The 23046-nt window shown below is 39.6% G+C and overlaps 2 protein-coding genes across 6 annotated transcripts in view; one reads left to right on the top strand and one right to left on the bottom strand.

The window, feature by feature from the left end:
* Positions 1-10332, top strand: part of cers1 (ceramide synthase 1) — a 30374-nt gene extending 20042 nt beyond the window's left edge. The window contains exons 3-7 of the mRNA XM_065955994.1: positions 1548-1728; positions 3383-3544; positions 3757-3904; positions 4405-4565; positions 6291-10332. Coding sequence (XP_065812066.1) covers positions 1548-1728; positions 3383-3544; positions 3757-3904; positions 4405-4565; positions 6291-6333 — 695 coding nt within the window. The 3' untranslated portion in view covers positions 6334-10332. The remainder of the gene's footprint in view (positions 1-1547; positions 1729-3382; positions 3545-3756; positions 3905-4404; positions 4566-6290) is intronic.
* Positions 10333-10536: 204 nt separating this feature from the next.
* ncln (nicalin) lies at positions 10537-22114 on the bottom strand. 5 transcript variants are annotated; one of them, XM_020654505.3, is made up of 15 exons: positions 21823-22114; positions 20437-20627; positions 19723-19867; positions 19468-19562; positions 17945-18025; positions 17583-17686; positions 16875-16963; positions 16563-16702; positions 15903-16129; positions 15311-15398; positions 15181-15219; positions 13856-14019; positions 13600-13653; positions 13304-13382; positions 10537-12482 (listed from the first exon to the last, which is right to left on the bottom strand). In XM_020654505.3, the coding sequence occupies exons 1-15, from the start codon at positions 21995-21997 to the stop codon at positions 12420-12422; spliced, it is 1734 nt and encodes a 577-aa protein (XP_020510161.1). In that variant the 5' UTR covers positions 21998-22114; the 3' UTR covers positions 10537-12419. The 5 variants fall into 5 exon arrangements, with proteins under 5 accessions (XP_020510161.1, XP_020510163.1, XP_020510164.1 ...); XM_020654507.3 differs by having other exon boundaries at positions 15951-16129; XM_020654508.3 differs by having other exon boundaries at positions 13856-14016; positions 15951-16129.
* Between the last annotated feature and the right edge of the window lie 932 nt (positions 22115-23046).

The following is a 23046-nucleotide window of genomic DNA, read 5'->3' as shown; positions in this document are numbered from 1 at the left end:
TATCAGGTCTCAAGTCAAACTCCATCGCTGAGTGGCAGTAGCAAAAGCTGGTTGACAGTGCCAGGTTCATCTTTAAGAGCTGCATCACCTCTAATATCTGTCAGCCTGAAATGTGTGTTGAGGCAGTGTAATGTGGCTCTACTATTAAAGAGGTAGAGAGAAAAAGAAAGAAGGATGGGAAGTTTAAAAGAGAGGGTAAAAGTTTTAAAAAAAATGGAAGGAGTGGGGAGGGGACGAGTTTTTGTATTCTGAAGGAAGAACCGGACAAAAAGAGCTTTATTCTCTCAGAGAGAATAAACTCTCCAGTTCCCATGCCTCTCTCTTGGCAGCTCTTCTGTTGTGATCCATCTAGAAGCCCTGTTCTCAATGTTTAATGACGGAAGGTCCAATCAATAAACATTACACAAGGCCTCTGTAACCTCATCCTGCTAGAGACCAACCGAACTCAAACATTGGTGGAGAAAGTTTCCGTCGAACATCTGATAGGATTCTGAGACATGAGCCAGCCGAGCTGCCTCAACATACATTTAGTCTGTTTTTTCATGGTGGTACTTTTAAATTCTCTTGAGGTTAAACCTGATCCGTCATGCCCCCTCTCCATCCTACCAACCCAGCTGACCCTATACATCTGGTGTTCCCCCTACCCCACTGGAAGTCACTGTAGTGCAGCATATGGGGATACCTGTTGTCCTGTATTTAAATCTATATGGTTTTATAATACTAATGAACCTGCTGTTTAAACATCTTCATCATTCAGACGAGACAAAATCATAATTACTTTGCCCTGGGCTGGACGCTAGCTGTCTGCCTTTCAATTAATTTGAAGTTTCTCTAAATTAAAGATCAGTGTTTCTATTTTTTAAGTGAATGAACCTAAAAAAGTTTATTTTTAAATGTCTCCTGAGATCCCTACTTTCCACTGAGAACACAGATTATCTGAACAAAAATGTTAAATGAGCAAGAAAAACAAAACATGATTTCTCTATTTTCTTTCAGAGTTATTAGCTGATACACTGGCAACAGTTCTGACATATTTATGGATAATTCTGATAATTATTTGACCGTGGCTTTTTTATGATCATGAGTTTGGTTTGCTTTAAGGGGATCTGTACACCTTGATAAAGCTATCAAGGTGTACAGCTCTGCACCACAAAGAGTATTTCGCTTAAGGACACAATATTACATAGCGGCCGATTATACATTGTATAATCTGTGTTCAGATCTATTCAAGCATCCTTTATGAAGATCATATTATGGTGAAGTAAATTAATGGTGATAAATGAATGATCAATAAGCACCCACAACAGTTTTTCCATGAAGAAGACGAGATACGCGCTCTGATGTAGACCACAAGCTAAACAAACAAGCCCGTCACATAGTGTGGAATCAACTGCATTTCTTTTTGGAATCATTTATCTCCCTCGTTCATGATTTAAGCTGAGTAAAGCGTGTTGCTTGATGTTAAAATAAAAAGCTGAAATCCTTAATGCGCTCTCAGCATGTATCAGTCACTAACCTCTCCTCATGTTCTGCCTCTGCCTGTTCAGACTGGAAGAGTGGTATGTCAGTGCCTACAGACATTGCCATAGCCTACCTGATCCAAGGCAGCTTCTACGGCCACTCCATCTACGCAACAGTGTACATGGACGCATGGAGGAAGGACTCCGCTGTCATGGTGGTGCACCACATCATCACCCTGGCACTCATCAGTTTCTCCTACGCCTTCAGGTATTTCATACGGAGTTTCATTTTGTGCATGACAGTTAAAAAGGATCTGTCTTTAACCCTTTAGGCTCTGGATTGGGCAGATATTCTGTCGTCAGGACTTGATTTTAAAATGTCTTTCATTTAATTTAAGTTGTTTTACCAGAACACAAAAAGCAGACTGGTCATTGTAGTCAGTTCACACACTTTGAAAGTCAGCAAATCCTGCATCATGTGTTATGGGCACCCCAATAAATCTAAAACATACATTTGCTACATTGGTTGGTGTTTTTGACCCCTTTTTTATGTGTATCTCGATCAATGTGTCGTTTCTTAAATAGTGCTGTCCATGTTTCTCTGCACTCTTCGTTTTGGATTGTGTGTTACGCTAAGCTAAATACAAACCTCCATGGGATCACCTTTTTCAAACGCGAGTGGGGATAATGGGACGTCTTTACAAAATGATGAATAGGCTACTGTCAAAATAGCAAATCAGGCAAATAGTGACGATGCATTTGAACGTAGTTTCTATATAAAAAACAAGACACCAATGCGCTGCACTGAGAGTTCAAAGCTATTGCTATTGTCTAGCTCTAGCCTTGAGTTGGCTCTTTGGGTAATCAGTGTTTAAAATATACAACATAGAAACGGAAAGAGACAAAGAGCATCAAACCGCTGTAATTAGATGGAACAGCTGTGTGTTTGTGTGTGTTTGGAGAACTGAAGGGAAGGAAGGTGATCACACTGAAGGAGTTTGTGAACACGCACAATTAATATAAATATATAAACTAACCTACTGCAGGTATGTCCTCACCTTCTATGAATAGGATAATGTAGGGCTGATTCTCTACATATTCTTTAAACACACACACCCCTCACCACTGCATAGCTGAAGCATTGTTCTGTAAAGACGTTTTGTCAAGAGAACTTCAATATAAACGTGAATAATACAACAGCCTGGTTTGGCCTCCACTGTTGAAACATGCATATCAGCTGCATATCAGTCACGGAATACTTTTTTATTCTATAGTTTCAGAGCAATATTTGCCGTCTGCTGAGTTGTTTTTTTTCCAATGTGGGAAAAAAACAAAACAATTTGAGCCTTTGGAAGCCTTAAGCTTGCTGCGTATCGCTCACTTTGCTGAATTAAACCGTGAAGTGGAAGAGCGAATCGCACGACAGGCAGAGTGGTGCTATATAAAGTACAGAGAGGACTTTCAAGACATGTATTTCCTGCATGATGATGAATTAAATGAATTAATGTTTTTTTTGCGTTTTATTGCTATTAAATGAAGGTTATTTTGCATTCATGGCTTTTCAAAGTATATGTTTTGTAGTTTTTCTATATCTCAATAATTCTGGCACGTTAATGTCAAAATTGGCTTTCAAAATAAGAGTTTAGTGTAAACTGCGGGGGGGTTTCTTTAGAAAAGTAAAAAAAAAAAATCTGAATGAAAGAATGCTGAGACAGAAAAACGCCTTCAAAATAAACTGCATCACGTCTTCTCTTTTTCTTTGCTTACTGTATCGGAAGACAAAATCATTTTAATATTTGAAGCTTTACATGTTTTAGAAGGTTAGTTTAATTCTTAAAGATGCACAAACATTCCTTTGACAGATGCCTCATTCAGTGCAAAGTATTTATAAAGACATACTGTTTGTACTCCCTGCCCTTCAGATACCACAACGTTGGGATTCTGGTGTTGTTCCTGCACGACATCAATGACATCCAGCTGGAGTTCACCAAGCTAAACGTCTACTTAAAGTCCAGGCAGGGAGGATATTACCTGCTCAACGACGTGCTGTCCAACATGGGCTCTGTCAGCTTCAGCATCACTTGGTGAGGCTCACAAACACACTCAAATGTCCCGTATGTTTCCCTTACAAGTTAAGTTTTGTGTAGCTATGGTAAGTTAAGTGTTGTGTAGCTATGGTAGCTACATATTATCTTCATGTTTCTAGCTGACTCACAAGCACACTGAAAACAAAAAAAAAAAAAAAACATGAATGGCATTTTTAGTGTCAGTTGATTTTGGTCTCCATCACTTTCAGGTTTTGGTTCCGTCTCTACTGGTTCCCTCTCAAAGTGCTGTACGCCACATGTGTATCCAGCCTCCAGTCTGTCCCCAGCATACCCTTCTACTTCTTCTTCAACGCTCTTCTTCTGGCTCTGCTACTCATGAACATCTACTGGTTCTTGGTGAGGAAACACTGCTTGTTTTCATCAAATCAGAGAAGCTGGCTTTGTGGTTTGCCTTTATGAAAACTTGTCATCATCTACTAAGCAGAATTTCCAGTTATCTGGGTAGCTTCAGGGTTCATTTGGGATTTTTAGTACTACGTAGGTGGTCCACTTCTTACCGGCTAAGATCACCATGGTAACGTATGCTGAACACTTAACCTGCTCTGGAAGTAGTAATGTTTGGGATCATCCTGTGAAAAGCCCCGCCCTCTTGATCATCAGCTGATCGTGAGAGGGAAGCAAGGAGGGAGACCACTTTGTCTTCTCTGATTTTACAGATATATTAATTAATATAATCACTGATATCATCCTTCAACAGAGACTGAAAAAAAGCACCAGAGCCTTGTAGTTCTGTTTAGAAGTTTTAGAATGAAGCGTAATTCCCGCTTTGGGTATGTTAAACTTGTTTCTTGGTATAGGCCACTGATCTCTCTCTCTTCTCTCCCTGTTCTGTCTAGTTTATCGTGGTCTTTGTGGTGAAGGTGTTAAAGATGAAAGAGGTGAACGACGTCAGGGAGTACGAGGATGAGGACGGCAGCAGGGTGGCAGCGGGACTGCTCAGAGCGCACGAGGCAGAATCCAATGATGATGATGCTGGACATCACATCTCTGCCCAGGGGTAAGCTTCACCGAAACGTGTTTAATATGATAGAGAGACCTCAGCACAGGGTGGGAAAATATCAGCAGCCAACTGCTGGCAGATTTTCACTACAAATGTTGAGTTTGTTTTTACTTGGAGAAGGTTTGGCAGGAGACCAGACCAGCAGTTTAAGGTGCTATTTGTAGTCGCCACATTCATAAATCATTGAGTAAGCCTGTTGCAATGTAACAGTTTTTAAGTGTTAAATTCTTATTGTAAAGGCAACACAATGCTGCCAGGCTGAGGACTGAGCTTTACTCCTAAAACTATGAAATTAACTCAATTAATGTTACATTGAAAATGTTTGAGGCAGACATATTTTTCTATCTTTAAGCTGCAGCCTTTCTAGCTGATCTGAGAGACTGTTCAATGTAACGTCTTTATCAGCCAAATGCTAACTAGTTACAGTGTGGTTGTTACATGTTCACCGTCATGGTAAAGTGTGTTAGCATGCTTTTACTTGATAATCAGTGCTGAAACAGTTCAGCTGAGGCTTATGGGAATAGTGTTAGCATCTCGCTTAGCTAAGAGTGTTCTAATAACTTTATTAGTGGTGTATCTACCACTAGTAAACAAAATCCTTCCATAAATTCAAATGAGCTCAATACAAAAAACACTTTCTGAAAAAGTGAAGAACACGCTGAAGTATTTTTATCTGTTCTTTCTTTGTAGTAAGACGGCTCACTTTTTATGGTAATAATCTGGAGTTTTTTTTATCAGTGCTGCTAAAACCATGAGCACAGATGCATATACTAAATTTATTTAGCCTATTTATTTTCCGAAAATGCACACATAGCACTTTTCTTTATCACTGAATTAAATATATGTTTCGTTCTCTTTTTCAATGTCACTTTAGTTTGGTTGAGCAAAAAGGACAATTTGTTCATTTGTTTTCAGGTATTGTACTCTTGACGATCAGGCCAGTGTCCCTTAACTAATCTGTCCTAACAGTCAATATTATGATGGTTCAAAAATCGAATGTGTTGTGTAACAGGGGTCTCTCTGAATGTGTAAGTGAGTTATCAGCGCTCTGTGATATCGAGCTTTGAAGAAAAAAGGCTAAGTTGACTAAAACTGAAGTATATCAGTTTGTGTTGTCTTTATCGGAGGTCATGGCTTCATCAGTCTTTATCTGAGGAGCTGCCTTTAGTCCCCTCTCTGTCAGATTTCCCTCTATCACCTGATGCTGATTATCATTGCAGCCTTTGACCACCATCAATGAAGACCCTGAAAGTACAAACTTCTTTTAATTTCTCCTGACAAAAAAACAAAAACAGAGCGCTTCTACCCTGTGTTTTTGGATTCAAATCCATGGATTAGGTAGCTGAAGCAGGGGCAGGCACCCTCTCTCTCCCCCCCCCCCCCCCCGAAACAAGGGGTTGATGCACATTGGAGGAGATCTCCCCCCTGAGCTTGTGTAAGCAGCGGCCCTCACAGCTAGATAGGATCAAAGAGCCTGAGACCATATGGAGATGTGATTATGTGGCTCACCTTATCTGCCTGGCCTTGAACCCTGCAGATATCCCCTCTGCCTGCTAAAGCCTCACATCTGCTGATCACCTCACCTGACAAGCTTATTCTCTCCTCTTCCTGTCCGAGACTCCTTCGCTCTCAGCTGCCTGAACCAATGATGTCCACTCTCTCTCTTTCTCTCTCTCTCTGTCTGTCTGTCTTTCTCTCTCTCTCTCTGTCTGTCTCTCACAGGAAACACGTGCAGAATGGGATCACCAAGGAGAAGCATCTATAACAGGCTCTTTGTCTCCACCACCTGGCACGGGGATGCAAGTACAAAGCAAGACAAGACGCCCTCCTCGACTGCTTGTGCCTCAAGGGTGGCTGAAGGGAAGAGTGTCACCAGTAGACAAGAAATGAGAAAAAAAACAAGTTAGGCTGCGATACATATTTACTCTTTTATTTGTTTATGACATTTCATTTCATCACTGATATTTTATTTCAGTTTTTTAAATTTTTTTATTAGAGCACTGTGAATGTTTTTTTCAGGTGACTTTTTGTCTTATTGTCGCTAACTTTACATTTGATAGACTCAGTAGAAACAAACCCGTTTGAGTGAGAGCTGGACTGTGATTGTCAGGTACAGTAGTTAATTGGTGGAGTAATCGTCACTGTCACCCTGAACAGCAGCACTCTGCAGCACCCGGATAAGAAAAAAGGTTCAGGCGTGTAGTGGTTCTGTAGACTGTTAGACCGACTGTAACCTTTAGGTACCTGGTGAAGAAGCAATATGTTGATTTTGAAGGGTGTGTTCGCCGTCAGTGAAATGTTTTTTTTTTACTCCTTTATCTGCATTAAAAACTCCGTCCATCCCCTCTGACTCCAGACATGAAGAGAAAAAAAAAAAAAAACATGAGTCACACGGGATACAAAGCTTTGTTCTTAGTTTTCCCTCTCATGGCGACAGTGATGCAGGAGAGACTGCCTGGTGTTGTCTGATGCTGTTTCACCACATGTATTGATTTCCATATCATTGCACAAGTCAGTGGTGGCGCCCACACAGCTCTGCCCTCTCTCTGCGTCCATTAGTGGTGTGTGTAGGTACATGTGCGTGCGCGGAGAGAATGGCTGTAGCCGAAGCTTTTAAACTCCTTAGTTTCACAACATTTCACCTCTCACTTTGAATTCTTTTTATCTTTTTACCTGTTCTTCTTACGATTAACTGACGTCAGACATTTTGACTTGTATAGACAAATCTTCTTTTTTTTTTTTTCTGTGTTTAGTCTTTCCTCTGTGTCGCAAACATCTGTTGCTGCACTGACATGAAGGCATACAAGCTGATTGCTGGTTTAATGACAGCATATAGCTAGAATTGATTGACTGGGTTTCAGCGTCATCATCATGATTTGATTTGTTAAAACAATAAGGATCTAAATGACATTCTTAACCAGGTCGTGGGTGGTGGTGGCTATCTGGTTCACAGGAAATTGGAACAATAGCCCAGAACTTGTGTAAAGATGAAAAATCCGTATGATAAAAACATTATGTATGCACACATTATGGTATTCAGGAATGCATGATATCGAATGATTTTGGAAATATGCTATGAAATTGTCTTACAAACATTGAAGAAAAAAATCCTCTCGTATGTAATCATAATGTCTTTATTTACGTCTAAAACTTGTCCAAAAAGTGATCTTTTCTGTTTAGCAGCAGCGGTGGCCACTGAACACACAAAGATTTTTTTTTCTGCCAAACACATACAAACCAGTGTGTGCTCTACCCTTATATGGCTTTTTTTTTGTCTGTATTTAAGATCTATCTCAAGAAACACTTCAAGACGTGAAGAAATTACATGTGGGTCTATTTTTAGTCTCACAAAGCTTGTATTATTTGAACACAATCAATCAATCACTACCGTGAATAGGGATCTATTTAATTCAAGTGGTTTCACTGGTTTCCTGTGTGTTTGTGTGTCAGTGGAAACAGCTGCTGCCGCTGTAGAAAATAAGGGACGTTTCTATTCTTTCCACCTTCTCGATCAAATTCAAGCTCTTGTTTCGATGAACAGCATGCTTGTGCTGCTGGAGCAGGCCGCAGATGTCATCAGTCCGCAGAAAAAGCATTTTGTTTTAGTTGTGTCTTCCACTATCCCCTCGTCTGCACTTGGGGGGGGGGGGGAGTACAAACATTTTTTTTAATTTTACATTAACATATTTTATTGATGTAGTTCAGGTTATTATTGTTGATTTGTTTCTTGTTTTTTGGAATTGCTGCTGTTTTTGTTTTTTGTTTTCCTCTGAGAGCACTGTTGGTTTCCCAGTTGTGTTGTTTTTCTGCTGTGTGTGATGAGTCGGTGACTGTCTGCTCAGAACAGATGTTTCCAGGGACCAGGGAGAGTCGTGGTGTTCATTACAATCTGGATTTAGTCTCCGATCTCTTCCTTTGAATTTAAGTGCTGGCTCATTTGATAAGACACTTCGTTTTACTGTAGTCCTTGACATCTGTACTGTAATAACATGCTTTATCAGACGTGTTACCTTGTGTAATATATCAGAGCCCCATGGCTTACAGGTTTTACTAGCATGGTGTTATAGCAGGACATGTTCTGCAAACTCAACTGTGAGAAAGCATCCATAGTTTGCTTTTATTTGTTGATGACAGGTGACAGGGGAGTGAAGTGTGCAGTAAACCCACAAAGACCTGTGATCTGAATTAGGTGGGACTTCTCCCTGAAGTCTGGTAAGGTACTGTATGCAAAACAAGCACCTTTCAATCCCTCCCACTTTGTCATACTACAATCTGTCCTGTGGTGTGATGTGCGGAAGAGCCACTTTTACAGCCAGCGGCGATTTGACAAAGAAATATCAAACAATAACACATTTCTGAACTTTTTAAACCAGTGTCTATTGTTATTTTGGGAAATGTGGTCAATCAAAAAGCTTTTTATGGCAATGTTTAAATCTTCAATATGCTGCGTGATTACTTTGTCTTTATTTACTTTCATGAACTACCTGCTGCTACAAGCAGGTGTTCACAGGAGACTGCTTCATTCTATAAATTAAAAAGAAATGTGTATTTATATTAAATTAATCGATTAAAGAATATTTTGCTTTTGGATCAATTTGGCTGATTCCTATTTATACCACATTGGCCCACAGTCTTTGTCATCTTTGAATAAAGTTTTAGATAAATGCGCGGCTCATGAGGCTTAGTTCAGTCAGACAACTCACCTGGCATAGAAGTTGCTGATATTTGATATCCAGGCTCTAACCTCGTCATTTGCATAGGACGAAATGAGCACACAGGAGATCAGAGAGTGATGAGAAGAAGACCAGGCAGTAATGCAGAGCATCAATAGGTTCATCACTTCCTGATTGGATACACTTGATCAGGACAGAGTGATAAATCAAAAATAATTAAGCTGTGTTGTGTATTTGTGTGTAGAGCATAATATAGTCATTGTCTCAACCCTGACCCTTTCGCTTCCTGGTTCATATCGCCAGGCTGCAAGGGATTTTCATACATAACTATCAACACAGACACAATAAGGAGATGATTAGAGAAAGCAGTGTTTTTAAACTGAGCAGAGAACTGCAAACTTTGCAAAGTGTAGTGCACTTGGGTTGTATGTTGCAAAAAAAAAAGGATCTGATATGAATATGGTCTCTGACTCTGTTTGCTTACATAAACAAAAGAAAACAAGATGAGGGAGAGGTGATAAGTGATAAGTCAGCAGCTTACTCCTCACTCCAGAGGAGGTTTTGGAACATGTGAGTTGTCTATCGAAACTAGGTCTTGGGCGTCGCTCCGTCATGACACACAGGATGTTAGCGTATGGTTTGATTGTGCCGAACTGTCCACCCCAATTATGAGCCAAGTGTTTGTGGGAGCTGGTGACGATGACGAGGAAAGCTGGTAGTGAAGGAGAGCAAAAAAGCTCTGCAGGTATTTCTCATGAATTGCACTGTAATTTATTAGTATTATTTTTATTGTTCATTAGTAGATCAAAAATTAGAAAAAGGGAAGGGAGAATTTGGGAATTTTTATGACTTTCTTGGAAGAATCGGTAACTAAAACTCTAGTTAAGTCAAAGTGTATTTTAATGATATGTGATTAAAGACCATTGATATGTGCTGTAATTCATACAAATTGACCCTTTTTTTGTCAAACTGAATCTGACCCTTTGGATAAAGACGAATTCTTGCTCTTTTGTTATGCGATTTTAATACCATTCAGCCAATGTTATCATTTCACTTTTTTCCCTTAAAATAAAACATGTCAGTAAACAACACATTCACTCTGGTTTTTTTTTTTATTATTTGACTTTATTTTTTGAAATCACAACTGATATCATTTTCATTGCAAAGATCAAGTGTTGTGGATAAGATGAAACAGAGTTCAGACCGGTGGAGAGTTAATTTCAGTGCACAAACAAAACAAAACTGATTCAATAAATTAAAAAAATGTACCACAAAGTATTTCACTCTTGTAGGTGAATAAAGAAAATCCTGTCATTGATACTGAGGCGGAGGGTTGGGAGCGTTGGAGGGTTGTTGGGTGGGGGGGGAATCATGCAGAAAAACAGAAAATATGGAAACATCATTCACCCACAACAAGGCAAGACCAGGGCAGAGATAAGGTCGAGGAAACACTGCAGTATTTATTTAACCAACACCAACATCTTAAGAAATGTAATTACCAAGTGTTTAAGACTTTTCCCCATTCAATTCAAACAACTTCCTGTTAATCCCATTTAAGACATCCAGTGTGTAAATAGTGCAGTGCTGGCTTAACCAGTATCTTCAAACAGTTTTCAAACTTCATGACTTCAGTTGAATCACATTTTATTACGGTCAGCAAAAAGGTCAAAGTTCAGCTCAACATGTTTTCACTGATACAAAAAAGAGTAAGGGGGAGTTGTATCCCGATGTGTTGGCTTTGAACTCCTGCACACTTTACACACGTGTGCTCTGATTAAGCAGAGGGAGACAAAAAAAAAACATGTTCGATGCCAGACAACTAACCTACACATGAGCTTTCAGATGGCCTTAACAGCATGACGCTTGAAATCATTACAGATAAAAAAAAAGAAAAGAAAAGGCGAAGTAGAAATAAGACACACCAGGTCAAACAGCAACAGAACACAACCTTCTGCGACAGAGAAAGGTAACAATGTTAAAAATAGAACAAGAAACAAAAGGGTGAAATCAGGTTTAAATTTCTACAACTATTTTTATATTAAATGCCGAGTAGGGGCGGTGGTGTACAACTATAATTTAGTGAGGATTTCTTTCCATTCATAAAATCACTACCAGGGCAACAGAATCAGGACTATCTAAACACCACTCTAAATTTCATTCTGACAACTAGCCTTATTTGTAAACTTGAAATACGTTATTATAGGAGTCATTTTCACTGCATGTTTAAAAGGTCTGTCCCAATACAATACTCACATACTCACCTGTGGATGTGATCGGCCTGTGATCATTTCTTCTCTCCTCAAAGGGTCGGAGTTAAAAAATAATTCTAGCACATACACACTTTAAGAGATGGAGAGCCAGATGAAAGGTCTATTCACCTCTCACAAGAAGAATAATGTCCAGATCATCAGGTATTTTGCTTCTCTTTCTTTTTTTGTTCATAGTTTGTTATATGTGCATTGCTTAATATCATTATCCTTAATTGTTATTATTCTCTTGAAATTCAATCAATGCTTTTCATGGATCAGGTGTAGTGGTAAAACTTCACAGACTGTGGATTCAGGAGTTCTCAGTGGAGACACAAATAATAACATGACTGATAACTCTGATAGTGTTTTTTTTATGAAATGTGGGCATTGTATTAAGACAGACTGATGAATAAACATATCCTTTAACAGAAAAGGAGGGGAGCATCTCTCAGGTAAAGACATTCGGTTCTTAACTCTGTGTTCAGATTCTCCCTGTAGCTGCCTATGGCCTCACATGAAGCCCGTTTGGCAGAATAATCACTTGTATAGTATACTGAGAGGAAGATGGAAGAGTGAGCGCTGCAACAGTAACATCAGATACTCTCATCTTAAAGGTGGGGACAAATTCTAAACACACGTTCCAAGGTAAGGGATCATTACAAATGAATGAAAGAAAACGTCGGAGTTGAAGACAGGGCAAGTGAAAAATGATTCCTGATTATTCTGGTCCAGCAGACCAAATGGATTCAATTGGCAGCAGGACAGGATCTGACATCATAGTTTGTGGATCCGGATGAGGGATGTTTAAGTGATTCTGCTGGTTTGAAAACCATCATGACGACAGCAGCTCTGCCCAGCACACTTGTTCTTACTGGCTAAAGTGTCTCGACTGGAGGAAAAGGGTGAGATCTGGAAAATTGTTGTACACCTTAATGGGTCTTTGTTTTGGGTTGGGTGATTCTGCGGACGACACTGTACAGGATGCCGAAGTTCTGAAAGAGGAGCAGGAGAGAAGAGGCTGACGGTCTATAAAAGAAAACCCCAAAACACATCCGCACACAAACCAACAAAGTTCTGTATTGATTTCACAAACTACACTCATAAGGCAGGGACACTGTTAACGTTATTCTGATCTCTATTTTTCTCACATTGGAAAATTAAAAAACTTATTTTATTTATCTTCCACATATTGTTTTTTTATCTTTGAACAAGAGATTATAAATTAATGACAAAATGATGTGTGCTCTGAGGAACAAAATTTATATTTTTCTATTACTTTACATTGTACTGCTGCTGCCTTTACATTATTATGACAGCACAGAGTTGTGCCATGTTCTCTGTTACCAACATGTTACTGGGTGTGAACTGTTGTACCTCTTGAGACCAATTTACAATTAATATAATGAGATCAAGCAGTTTAATAGCATCACTGTTATTTATTAAGAAAGTTAAAGTTTATGTGGACTTAAGTCCAACATTGACATTATTTTTGTTGTATTTGATGCCTTTAAAATGCATGATGCTTCACTATATCTAGCAGATAGCCTTGATCTTACTTCGTCTGCTGTTTGGGCTGAGCATGTAGTGCCAATTAAGTAAAATGCACATAAAAAGCTCCCTACTGTGACAAAAAGTTGCTCTGATAGCAGCATGGGTACATTTAAAAGAGCTGGACAGCTAAATAAAGATCTAAAAGTCACTTTCATTTTGTAAAATATCTGTTACAGATGCTTTAAACATGAAAATGTAGACAATAATGTATGTGATGTGGTGCATGTGTGAGAGGAGCTACAGCATGAATACACTGACTCACCTGGATGGCCAGATACATCATCCCCAAGTATGCTGCAATGCAGACTGCCAGCAGCAAGTCAAAAATAGCAGGCTTCACTCTGGAGGATGCGATAGAGAAAGAAACAGAGTTCAAGAGGAGGAAAAGAAATATCAAGAAAGATATTGGTTCTTAATGTCTGGATGTTCTGTAAATAACTAAATGCAGACTAGATGGTTTAGTAACTTTACAAATGGCTGGGAGGAGCTTTTAACAAAAGCTATGTTTAATAAGTGTGAAGTGCGCTAAAGCAACGAGGATGAAGAGGAGCTCTTTACCTGTAAGCATTCATTGTCTGCTTTAGCTGGTCGTAGAATACAAACTCTGGATCCCTGAGGAGGAGCAAGTTAAAAGGCTTTCATTCTGACAGTGTGATAAAGCTGACCAAGCATGTGAAATACAGGACATACCATTTTTGACTTGGTTGAAAATGTTTTTGGTTTTTAAGCATTATGATGAATACATAAAGTTTCCATCTTGAAACTGTACCTCTGCTCACAATATAAGTGCTTCAGTCTCCGTCCTTCTCTTTACCTTTTGTCGGCTTTGACATAGTGTCTCTTGACGTCTTTGAGGTAGTGTCCGAGGTGATACTCCAGAGTGGACACCACACTGCTGTCTTTGTCCACCAGCTGAGCGGCTCGGGGCTGTGCTGTGAGCCAGTCCACCACCGCTGAGAGCTGCTCCTCCTGCACCTGCTGATCGAACAAGACAGGAAAAATAAAAGGTACACAACTATATGAGCACAGCCGCTCTAAAGACCAGCGAGCTGCACACTAAACAGCCACGTGTGGGTCTGTGGAATCCATATATAGTAAAAATGGATATAGGATATAATAACCACATCAAGCAACACTAAAACACATTCTGCCCGTAAAATACTGAAGTTTTACATGGAGATGTTTCTTGGCAATCAGTAATTGCTAACTACGGCTTTAAAGATGTGGTTGGTTGGTGGACTGGACAATGGATGGTAAAGTAACAACTCTATAAACAAACAATGTATGAAGATTTATTTTCACCGTACATGTTAAAAAAAACAAAACAACATATAACAACTGCCATGATGGTAACTGTAAATGTTTCCTCTGGAATTGGTACAATGAAAAATTAATAACCAGCTCAGCGCTTCAAAGTAATTTGTGTTTCAGAGGGATCCAAGATCTGACCATTAGATTTAATAGTTTAAACGAGAGTGCCCTAGGACTTTTTCTTGCTTTTTTTTTCTTCCTATGACTGCTTGTATCCAAAGAGAACCTCTAACCTACACTTTTTTAAAATTCCTTCCAGGTTGCGCTCCTTTCTACATTTCTTGGTTAACGGACTGTATTTACATCCAGCCTAGTCTTATGACCATTCAAAGTCCTTTTACACTACATGTCACATTCCCCCATTCACATCAAATTCATACACTGATGGCAGAGGATGCTATTTATTAGTATTAACTGATCTCATTCATACACATTCACACGCCGCTAAAAAGATATCATTATTTTGCCCAAGGACACTTCAACATGTGGACTGCAGGAGCTAGGATCGAAACGCCTGCCTATCGATTTAAAGACTGCAGACCCTACTGGTTGGCTACAGCTGTCCCGAACTCAACACCACTACTTTATTTCATGCAATACATTTCTACATTTCATCTTCAACATATAGTACTGTAGGTAACGTGAGCATGCATTCATCCATATGAAAAAGCTGTTTATCTGTAGGTTTGATCTTTCACAGATACTTTATTCTTAAACTGAAGTTACAAGAAGTACCTTCAATCACCCATGATTTAACCTCAACCACTGTGATGGGCTTTATGTAGACTAAGATTTAAAGAGGAAAGGCAGCTGGCTATAGAAACTTACCATCTGTTCAGTGAAGATCTTCAGGTCTCCAGGCGCCCCCTGTGTAGACACAGACACAACATGTCACATCAAAACTTCAAAACAGATCAAATATCCATAGTCCATGCACATTCACCATCTGTGTGTTTACCTTCTCAGTGAGGTTGTATATGACCCGTGCCAGGGCTTCCGCTACCAACTTGGTGTTCCTGCTGAGTTTCTTCACATCTACATGAGGCCTATAGGACACAAACACAAGCGTGCAGACAGTTAGACAGGGAACTGAAAATAAAATAAAAAGAGAAGAGAACCTAACCTTGAGGAACCCCATTAGAGAGCAAATGCACAAATTTAAGAAAGAAAATAACCTATTGGTTGAGTGTGAAACTATCACAGAACACATGAATGGTTTAAAAATGGACAGCAGGACCGAGAGATGGAGAGCTTAAGGAATAGAATAAAACGCATGTGGAAAAACAGAGATGAAAAGTGTTTCCCCCACAATAAAAAAAAAAGGCTGCAAATGAATAACCTCACGCTGATTCCACATCTGACTGAAGTGCATGAATACAGTCATATGTGATGTTAAATGTGCACTGGCCACATGACTCCTCTCTTTAAGCGGAGGAAGGATTTAACATGATGGAACAGGAACTGGTCTACAACAATGAGGGAAAATGAGCTTGTTTAGGACAAAAACCCATTTCTTTTGGTGACTCAGAGACTTGCAGTAATGAACCCACCCAGCAGGGGGCTCTCCCGCTCCGTGGCGAGAGGAGGGGGACACTGACCGCACGTCCATGATGCTGGAGCGCTGAGCCAGGCGATGGGATGGCAGGTGGGACAACGTGAAGGCTGGAAGCCGACGGATCCCGAAGCGCTCGTGTTCCCAGGCCAGCATGTCGTCTGCTAGGTTAATTTTCTTGTGGACCATGGAGAACTTGACCTCTGGGTACTGACTGGAGACCACCTGAGAGACCATGGAAGAAAGAAATATAGTCCTTCAGTGTACCATATAATCAAACAGATGCTGCTGTTTCATTCTCTCCAGTTAAAAATTAAAAGCCTTAAAAGAGAATTTTAAAACACATGTATGTTAAACCTCCAGGGCATCTGTAGTACTGAACTGTAAACAAACCTGTACACGTGTTGGAATTGGTTTAGAAAATATTCAAGTTTATGCGTTAATTACTCACTAAGCTTTCTTTCTTCAGAACTCACATGAAGTGGCTTCAGAAAAAAATAAAATCTGCTTTTTTAAGACAGACATATTTGAATATATGTCTCGAGAAAGTATGGATCTATGGATCTGCTGCCCATTAAGTTTGTTCTGACATGTTTTTGTTCAAGATTGTATAGACAGAGACTGTACTTCATGTGAATCAAGTCTTTAGGGTTCTTACCATCTCCAGCTCCTTGAGCAGGGAATACTGAGGAGTTCCCTCTTTAGGGGGTTTGGACACATGGAGGTGCATGGAGTCCCCGTTCCCCAGAGTGTCCAAACACAACACGAAGGCTACATTGTCCTGCAGCAGACTGGAGTCTGTGGTTAAAGGGAGGGACAGGTATTGATGACATTATTATTATTGGAGATGTTGAAGAATGTGGCAAGGAAAAGGGAATAATAAAACTATTGACATTTATTAATAATATGGCAGGTTGATTGAAAAAAAAAAAAAAAAAGAGGAAGAATTGTATTTGACATGTGACGTTACCTGTATGGTCAAGATTGTCTTCCAGCCAACGTTTGGTGCCCTGGTAGTTAAACTTTCCTCCTCCAGATACAAAGAACAGCAGGTTGTACCTGAACACACAACGTGAGTCACTTATGAGTCAAATTAAGGAAACGATCCCCTGAAGGAGAGGGTTGAATACTTGGATGTGTGGACATGGAGACCAGAGTAGTAATTGTATCAGTTAATATTACTGCTGTTGGTAAATCAAGCAGATGCCTTATCGAACATTGATGAGAAAATGAACATGAGAATATAAAGTCTCTTTCCTATTAAGCACTGCATGAACTCCTCCTTCCACTCAGCTGTTAAAGACATTTAGATAAAGAATGAGCCTGTGCTGTGTTATTGACAGCTATGAGAGTTTAACAGTCTGTTGTGAGTCTTACAGCCAGCTGAGTGATCATTGTGTGATTTCAGAAAGCTTTTAGAGTACTGCACTGCTCTTAAAACAAATGTAATGGACATAACAATTAGACTTTATGTTGAGATTCATTCCTCAAGACAGAAATGAAAACCACTTCTTAATTTCATCATACGTACAGTTTAGACAGTTTGAGTGCAGCTAAGAGTTTTATGAATGTGTGGAATAATGGGACATTGTACTTTTTAATACAGCTACGTGCTAATCAGTTTAACTTCTATTTGAGGCTCAATAGTTTCAGTTTCAGTGCTGTGGCCAGAACTCACGCAGCGTGCGTTCTCTTGTAGGTGTAAAGTTTGGAGAAGAGACGAGCCAGCTCTAGTAACATGGACACTCCACTGCCGTTTGAGTCCGCTCCATACGAAAGCCACTGGGAACAACAACACAGAGAGAGACATTACAGCCAGGTAGCATCACTGTCTTTTCCCTGAATGACAACAACACTTTGACTCACATGTGAGGACACTCCATGTCTAACTAATCTGTGAGTATAAATAAAATGTTTCATTAACAGAATCCTGCATTCTTTAGCTGATTAACTTTTCCCCCAGCAGCCAAATTCCCGTGTTTTTTATATTTTTAAATCAGCCAGGGCATATTAGTAGGAGAAAAGAAGCATTGAACATACTGGAGCGACACCAAAGGAGTCGTAGTGAGCAACCACAACAATAGTGGGCAAGTCCTCTCCTCCAACGCCAGCCAGACGACCCTGGGGATTAAAAACAGAGGTTTTAGACTACCTTTTAAAAACTGTAGTCAGCGTGTGTGTGGAGTAAATGTTGGCAGAGCACAGAGGGTTACAGTCACAGCTGACCTCCTGACAAGACCTTTGAAGTAAAAACCTCAGTCTTTCACCGTATCCCCCACAGTCAAGACTAAACCTCTTTTTTTTCTGATTAAGCGACAAAGCTCAGATTAGGAAGTCCTGAAGTAAAACTTCACTCATTCCTGCTTTGTTTTGCAACCATTCTGACTCAAACAGTTGGATCCAAAATATAAACAATGACGAAAGCCATCCAAATCTCTTTGTGAAGTGAACTATAATATTCTTGTTAGTCTGAGCATAAAAATGTAAGAGTTACATTCACTCAAATTGAGCATTCATAATCTCCTTGTTAAGACTTTTGTGTTACCATAAATCTAACTCCAATTACTCTGAGAGCAAACACAGAGCAACTGATGTCCAGCCAGGCCACCAGCATGGGGTGTGTTTGTGTGTAAAGTATAACTATAGTCTTATAATTTATTATTTCTGAACTCCATTTGAAATCACTTTAGAATCCAGTTCTAGTCATTCGGTTCATACAAGTGTTTTTGTTCTGTGATTTTCATTCTCACCCACATGTTCAGAAAACACTAAATATTTTATTAAAGAAATGTATTTAAACAGCCTGCTCTAAAATGCCTTAGTACATCTTTAAAACTGGTGGTTGATTAACAATTTATATTCATTTTTAATGGTTAAACCAACAATTACACCTTAATGTATCAACGCATCAGTTCACAAATGATTGGCCTAGACAACAGGGAGGGCCCAATGCCTACTTTGTGCCGTTTAACCTCTTTCTTTAAAATGTAACTTGAGAAAACTTTAGAAACATTATCGAGGGATTAAGTAAATTCATTCAAACAGCATTAGGTTAAACAGGGAAATAGTTCTGATATCACTAAACCAGAAATATGTAATCCGGAACACAATCTCGTTCAGAGCCGGTTTGAGTTTGTCTCATCTTCATGCTTGTTGGCTGTGGGAGGAACCTCGACCAGGCGCGCAGAAAGAAAACTATACTAAACTTAAACTAACACAGAAAAGCAACAATACAGTTTTTAAATCAAGAATATATCTGCTGAAAGTCAACAGCACAAACTTCTGTTCTGTCTGATGTTACGGTGAAATGGCCCTGAAACCCTCTGTTTCTGCTGTTATTGAGGTTATTTATGTAAACGGGAATCTCTTACATTTCAAACAAGCTTCTAAAGACCAAATAATTAAATGATAAGAACAGTGGGTTTACAATACTGGAGCCTATAATCAGAGAAATCTGGTATCTTGAAGCAGCTTTTTGTTATTCTTTAGATCTTTATGTTCACGTGTCTCAAAGTAACATTTGAATAAGATTGTGTTTATGACTGCGACGTTCAGCCTCTCACCTCTAAACTTGTGATGGCCCAGTCACTGATGGCTTTACTCTGCGCTCCACTGGTCACCATCTGGAAGCCGTTAGCGGTGGCCGTATGCAGCAGCACTATTTTAAAACAGAGGAGACAGATAATTATTATTGACTGATTTGCAGATTTTAAGGTCATGAAGAGCACTTGTCCAAATCATAAGTGTAATACTAATTTCTGTGTAATAATACAGAAAGTGAGCGAACAGCAGGTACAGTCCAGACAGAATGACTCTACCTTCAGCTGCTGATAAGGAGCCCTGTGACGAGGAGGAGGTCAAGGTTTGGGTGTAGATGGACAGCAGCTCATCATCCTCCATGGCAAAGTAGACAGGGACGATGGTCTCAGTAGCTAACATCTCAGGCTCAAGCTCCATGAACTGCTGCACAGGATAAACAAAGAGGATAACATTTTGACAAGCACAGAGCATTGTTAACATTGGTATTTGTGAGCATCAGATGCTGATGGTTTTAAACTGAAAGAAGAAATCTGATTTAAGTGAGTTTTGTTTTGTTCTGACTGAGATACTGGTGCTTCAGTGCAACATCTACAAGATCAAAAGTCGCATATAAGACCTTTAAATTTGTAAGCTAAGAAATGGTCCTTTAAGATTAATTTGTCCTTGGCCAGAACAAACGAACAAAGACAATTAAAACTAAACAGGTTTGGGGTGATTATGATGAAGGGAACAGCTCTGCAATATAAATAAAGTTTGGCAGGAAGGGATGCTACTCATCTCTTGTACCATCCATGAAGTTAAAAAAAACAAAACAACTTGTATTAACAGCCTTAATTTTTCTCCTCATATCTGCTGATGACATTTACATTGATGCATCACCAGCTTGATGGAGAGATGTGCTTAATAGCTCAGAAAGCAAAGTTACGAACACACAATGAAAGTGGAAAAGAGCGTGGACGAGACTGATTTATAATAACAGAGTGCTTTATTACCTGTACTATGTCCTGGGGAACAGCAGACATGTTCTTGGGCAGGATGATGACAACAGCACCAGCTGACTGTCGCAAGGCTTTCTGGTACTCTTCATAAGAGAAGTCCGCCAGCCGCATGATAACACAGCGGCGACTTAGTACCTCTGCCTCCACAGTACGGGCCTCAGTGTTCAGGATGGCATTTCTGGTACCTGGAAGAGAAAAATCCCACTGCTCATAAACTACTGTATTTTACTACACATCAGGTCTGCACTCCCTCCCGCTCACTACGCTCCGCCAATGAAAGGCGTCTGATCCAACCTTCACAACAGGGTCCTAAGTCTCTGACTAGACTCTTCTCCTCTGTCGCCCCCCGGTGGTGGAATGAACTTCCAAACTCCATTCGATCTGCAGAGTCCCTCTGCACCTTTAAGAAAAAGCTAAAGACCCAGCTCTTCCATGAATACCTACTAAATTAATGATGATGGTCTCCATATTATTGATGATGATGATGGTTGTCACGATTGTTTTTGTTTGATAACAATGACTTATAAGATGGTTTCTATACTGATTAGAGCTCTCAAGAACTGACGTCAAATGTTGTGCTTTGCCTCTGGTCACTTCCTGTCAGCACCTGTGGTCACTTCCTGTCAGCACCTGTGGTCACTTCCTGTCAGCACCTGTGTGTCCAATCAGACTCAAAGCTGATCGTTTTGACTTACTGACTTTGTTTCCTTTTCTCTAGATCCTTGCTTGTGTTGGTTTTACTCTCTGATGTACGTCGCTTTGGATAAAAGTGTCTGCTAAATGAATTGTATAATTGTACATTATACATAAACTTAATATATATATAGTGATATCCCTTATCATGATCATATTGTCAGGAATACTGAGAGATAAAGAGCATACTGACATCTGTACACTTTGACAAACGTGAGATATTCACAGTTGTTTACCTAAATCAATTTATTAAATCATTAATTAATCAAATAAAACGTTTTGTGTTCATTCATAAAGTTAGACGTATTTTAAAACACTGATCTAAATAACCAATCCATTCTAATAATAACAAAATGGGTAATATGTATTACATAAGGGATACCACACTCTGCGTTGTTACTTTGATTTACATTAAAGCAGTAATCTTTTTAAATGAGCTAACTAGACACTGCCTTGTAGCATTGCTATGCTACATCAGGAGCTAGTCAGATAGCTAGCTAGCACGCTAGCTGTCATTGAAATGTTGCTTCGCTTTACTGAACATCAGCTGGAGACGATAACTCGGGTTAGGGTTCGGGGTAGTCGCAGGCAGAGCTTTACCACGTTCAGGTGAATTTTGAAGTGTTTAACTGTAGTCTCGTATACAAAAAAGAAAAGAAAAGAAAGAGTGATAATAAGCAGACTTACCGTAGGGCTGCCCCTGCAGGTCGTACTGCTGCATGCGATACACCGTGAACTCATGTGCCGCCTCGGCCGGGAGCGGAGACACCAGGATGAGCACCGCGGGGATAAACACGATGAAGGTGAGGGGAAACGAGGATTTAAACATGTTATCAAACACTTCACTGGCCTCCTCAAACATCGTGGCGACTGTTTTTCTACGCAAAGCTGAAGGAAGAACAAAAAAAACACACACACAATATATTCAGCTGTCTGCTCTCTCAGCAAGCTATGACAGCCTGGGAGACCCGGATGTGCTCACCAGCCAACCACAGCCGGAGAAAGTGGAGAATGTGATCAGGCACAAAATGTGGACAACCCGTAACTCTGGACTGCGGAGTGTATCGCAAATACAACATACCTGACCTGGTTCTTAAAATGAGTTCAACCCACTGTTGTTGTTTTTTATTTTGTTATTTATTATTATTATTTTTTTTTTTAAATGTGGATTATTTATCCTGTAGGCTAATCAAGTATTCAATCAGCGGTCCTTTCAGGGATCTTACAGGACAGCTATATTGAAGTTCCGCATTTTGTTCAAACAACACTGGGTGGCGCTGTTAGTCCAGTCTGGCAGAGGTCCTCCTTTGATGGGATCATAAAAGTTTATCTGCTACACAGCAATTGCATTTTAATAGCACAGACGAGTTGTTTGGTGAGGTTGGTTTGAGAAATAATCAAAATAATAATTTCAAAATGTGTACATTTGACAGACATTGGTGATGCAGTCTAATTGGATTTCATATCAAATGCTTCCTGGTGTTGTAGGCTGCATCATATCATTTTAACATCTTGCATTAGAGCTGAGGCTCATACATCTCAGAATGTAAATTGATCCTTACTCTGCAGTATTTACACATCTGATTTCCTTAAAAAAAAAAAAAAAAAGTTACACAAGTTTAAACAACTCAACTTCTCCTTACAGCCTTTGGCACTGAAAGGATAGAGCAATAAGAACAAGACGTTTTCTACAATGTAATTTTGGGAATGTATAAGAGAGTATCGTCTAAGAGTGACACAATCAAATATGAAATACATCTTCCAAAAGTTTGCACTTGGATTTCTTGTTAGCACTCCTCGGCCATGAGAAATTACATTCATACAACAAATGTGTCATATTTTGTAATAGTTTGGGTGCTTAAGGTCACGTTTTATTCTTGCTGCCGCTTAAATTGTTCTGTAATCTCTTAG

This window comes from Labrus bergylta, chromosome 6 (assembly GCF_963930695.1).
Source record: "Labrus bergylta chromosome 6, fLabBer1.1, whole genome shotgun sequence".
Lineage (NCBI taxonomy): Eukaryota > Metazoa > Chordata > Actinopteri > Labriformes > Labridae > Labrus > Labrus bergylta.
This window is presented reverse-complemented; position numbering and strand designations above follow the sequence as displayed.

Coding starts and splice junctions, on each gene's coding strand:
- ncln (XM_020654505.3), bottom strand. CDS start 21,997: ATGTTTGAGGAGGCCAGTGAAGTGTTTGATAACATGTTTAAATCCTCG. Junction 17,687..17,944: donor ACTCCTTTGGTGTCGCTCCA/GTATGTTCAATG, acceptor TGTTGTTCCCAG/TGGCTTTCGTATGGAGCGGA. Junction 16,703..16,874: donor AGACAATCTTGACCATACAG/GTAACGTCACAT, acceptor CTTTAACCACAG/ACTCCAGTCTGCTGCAGGAC.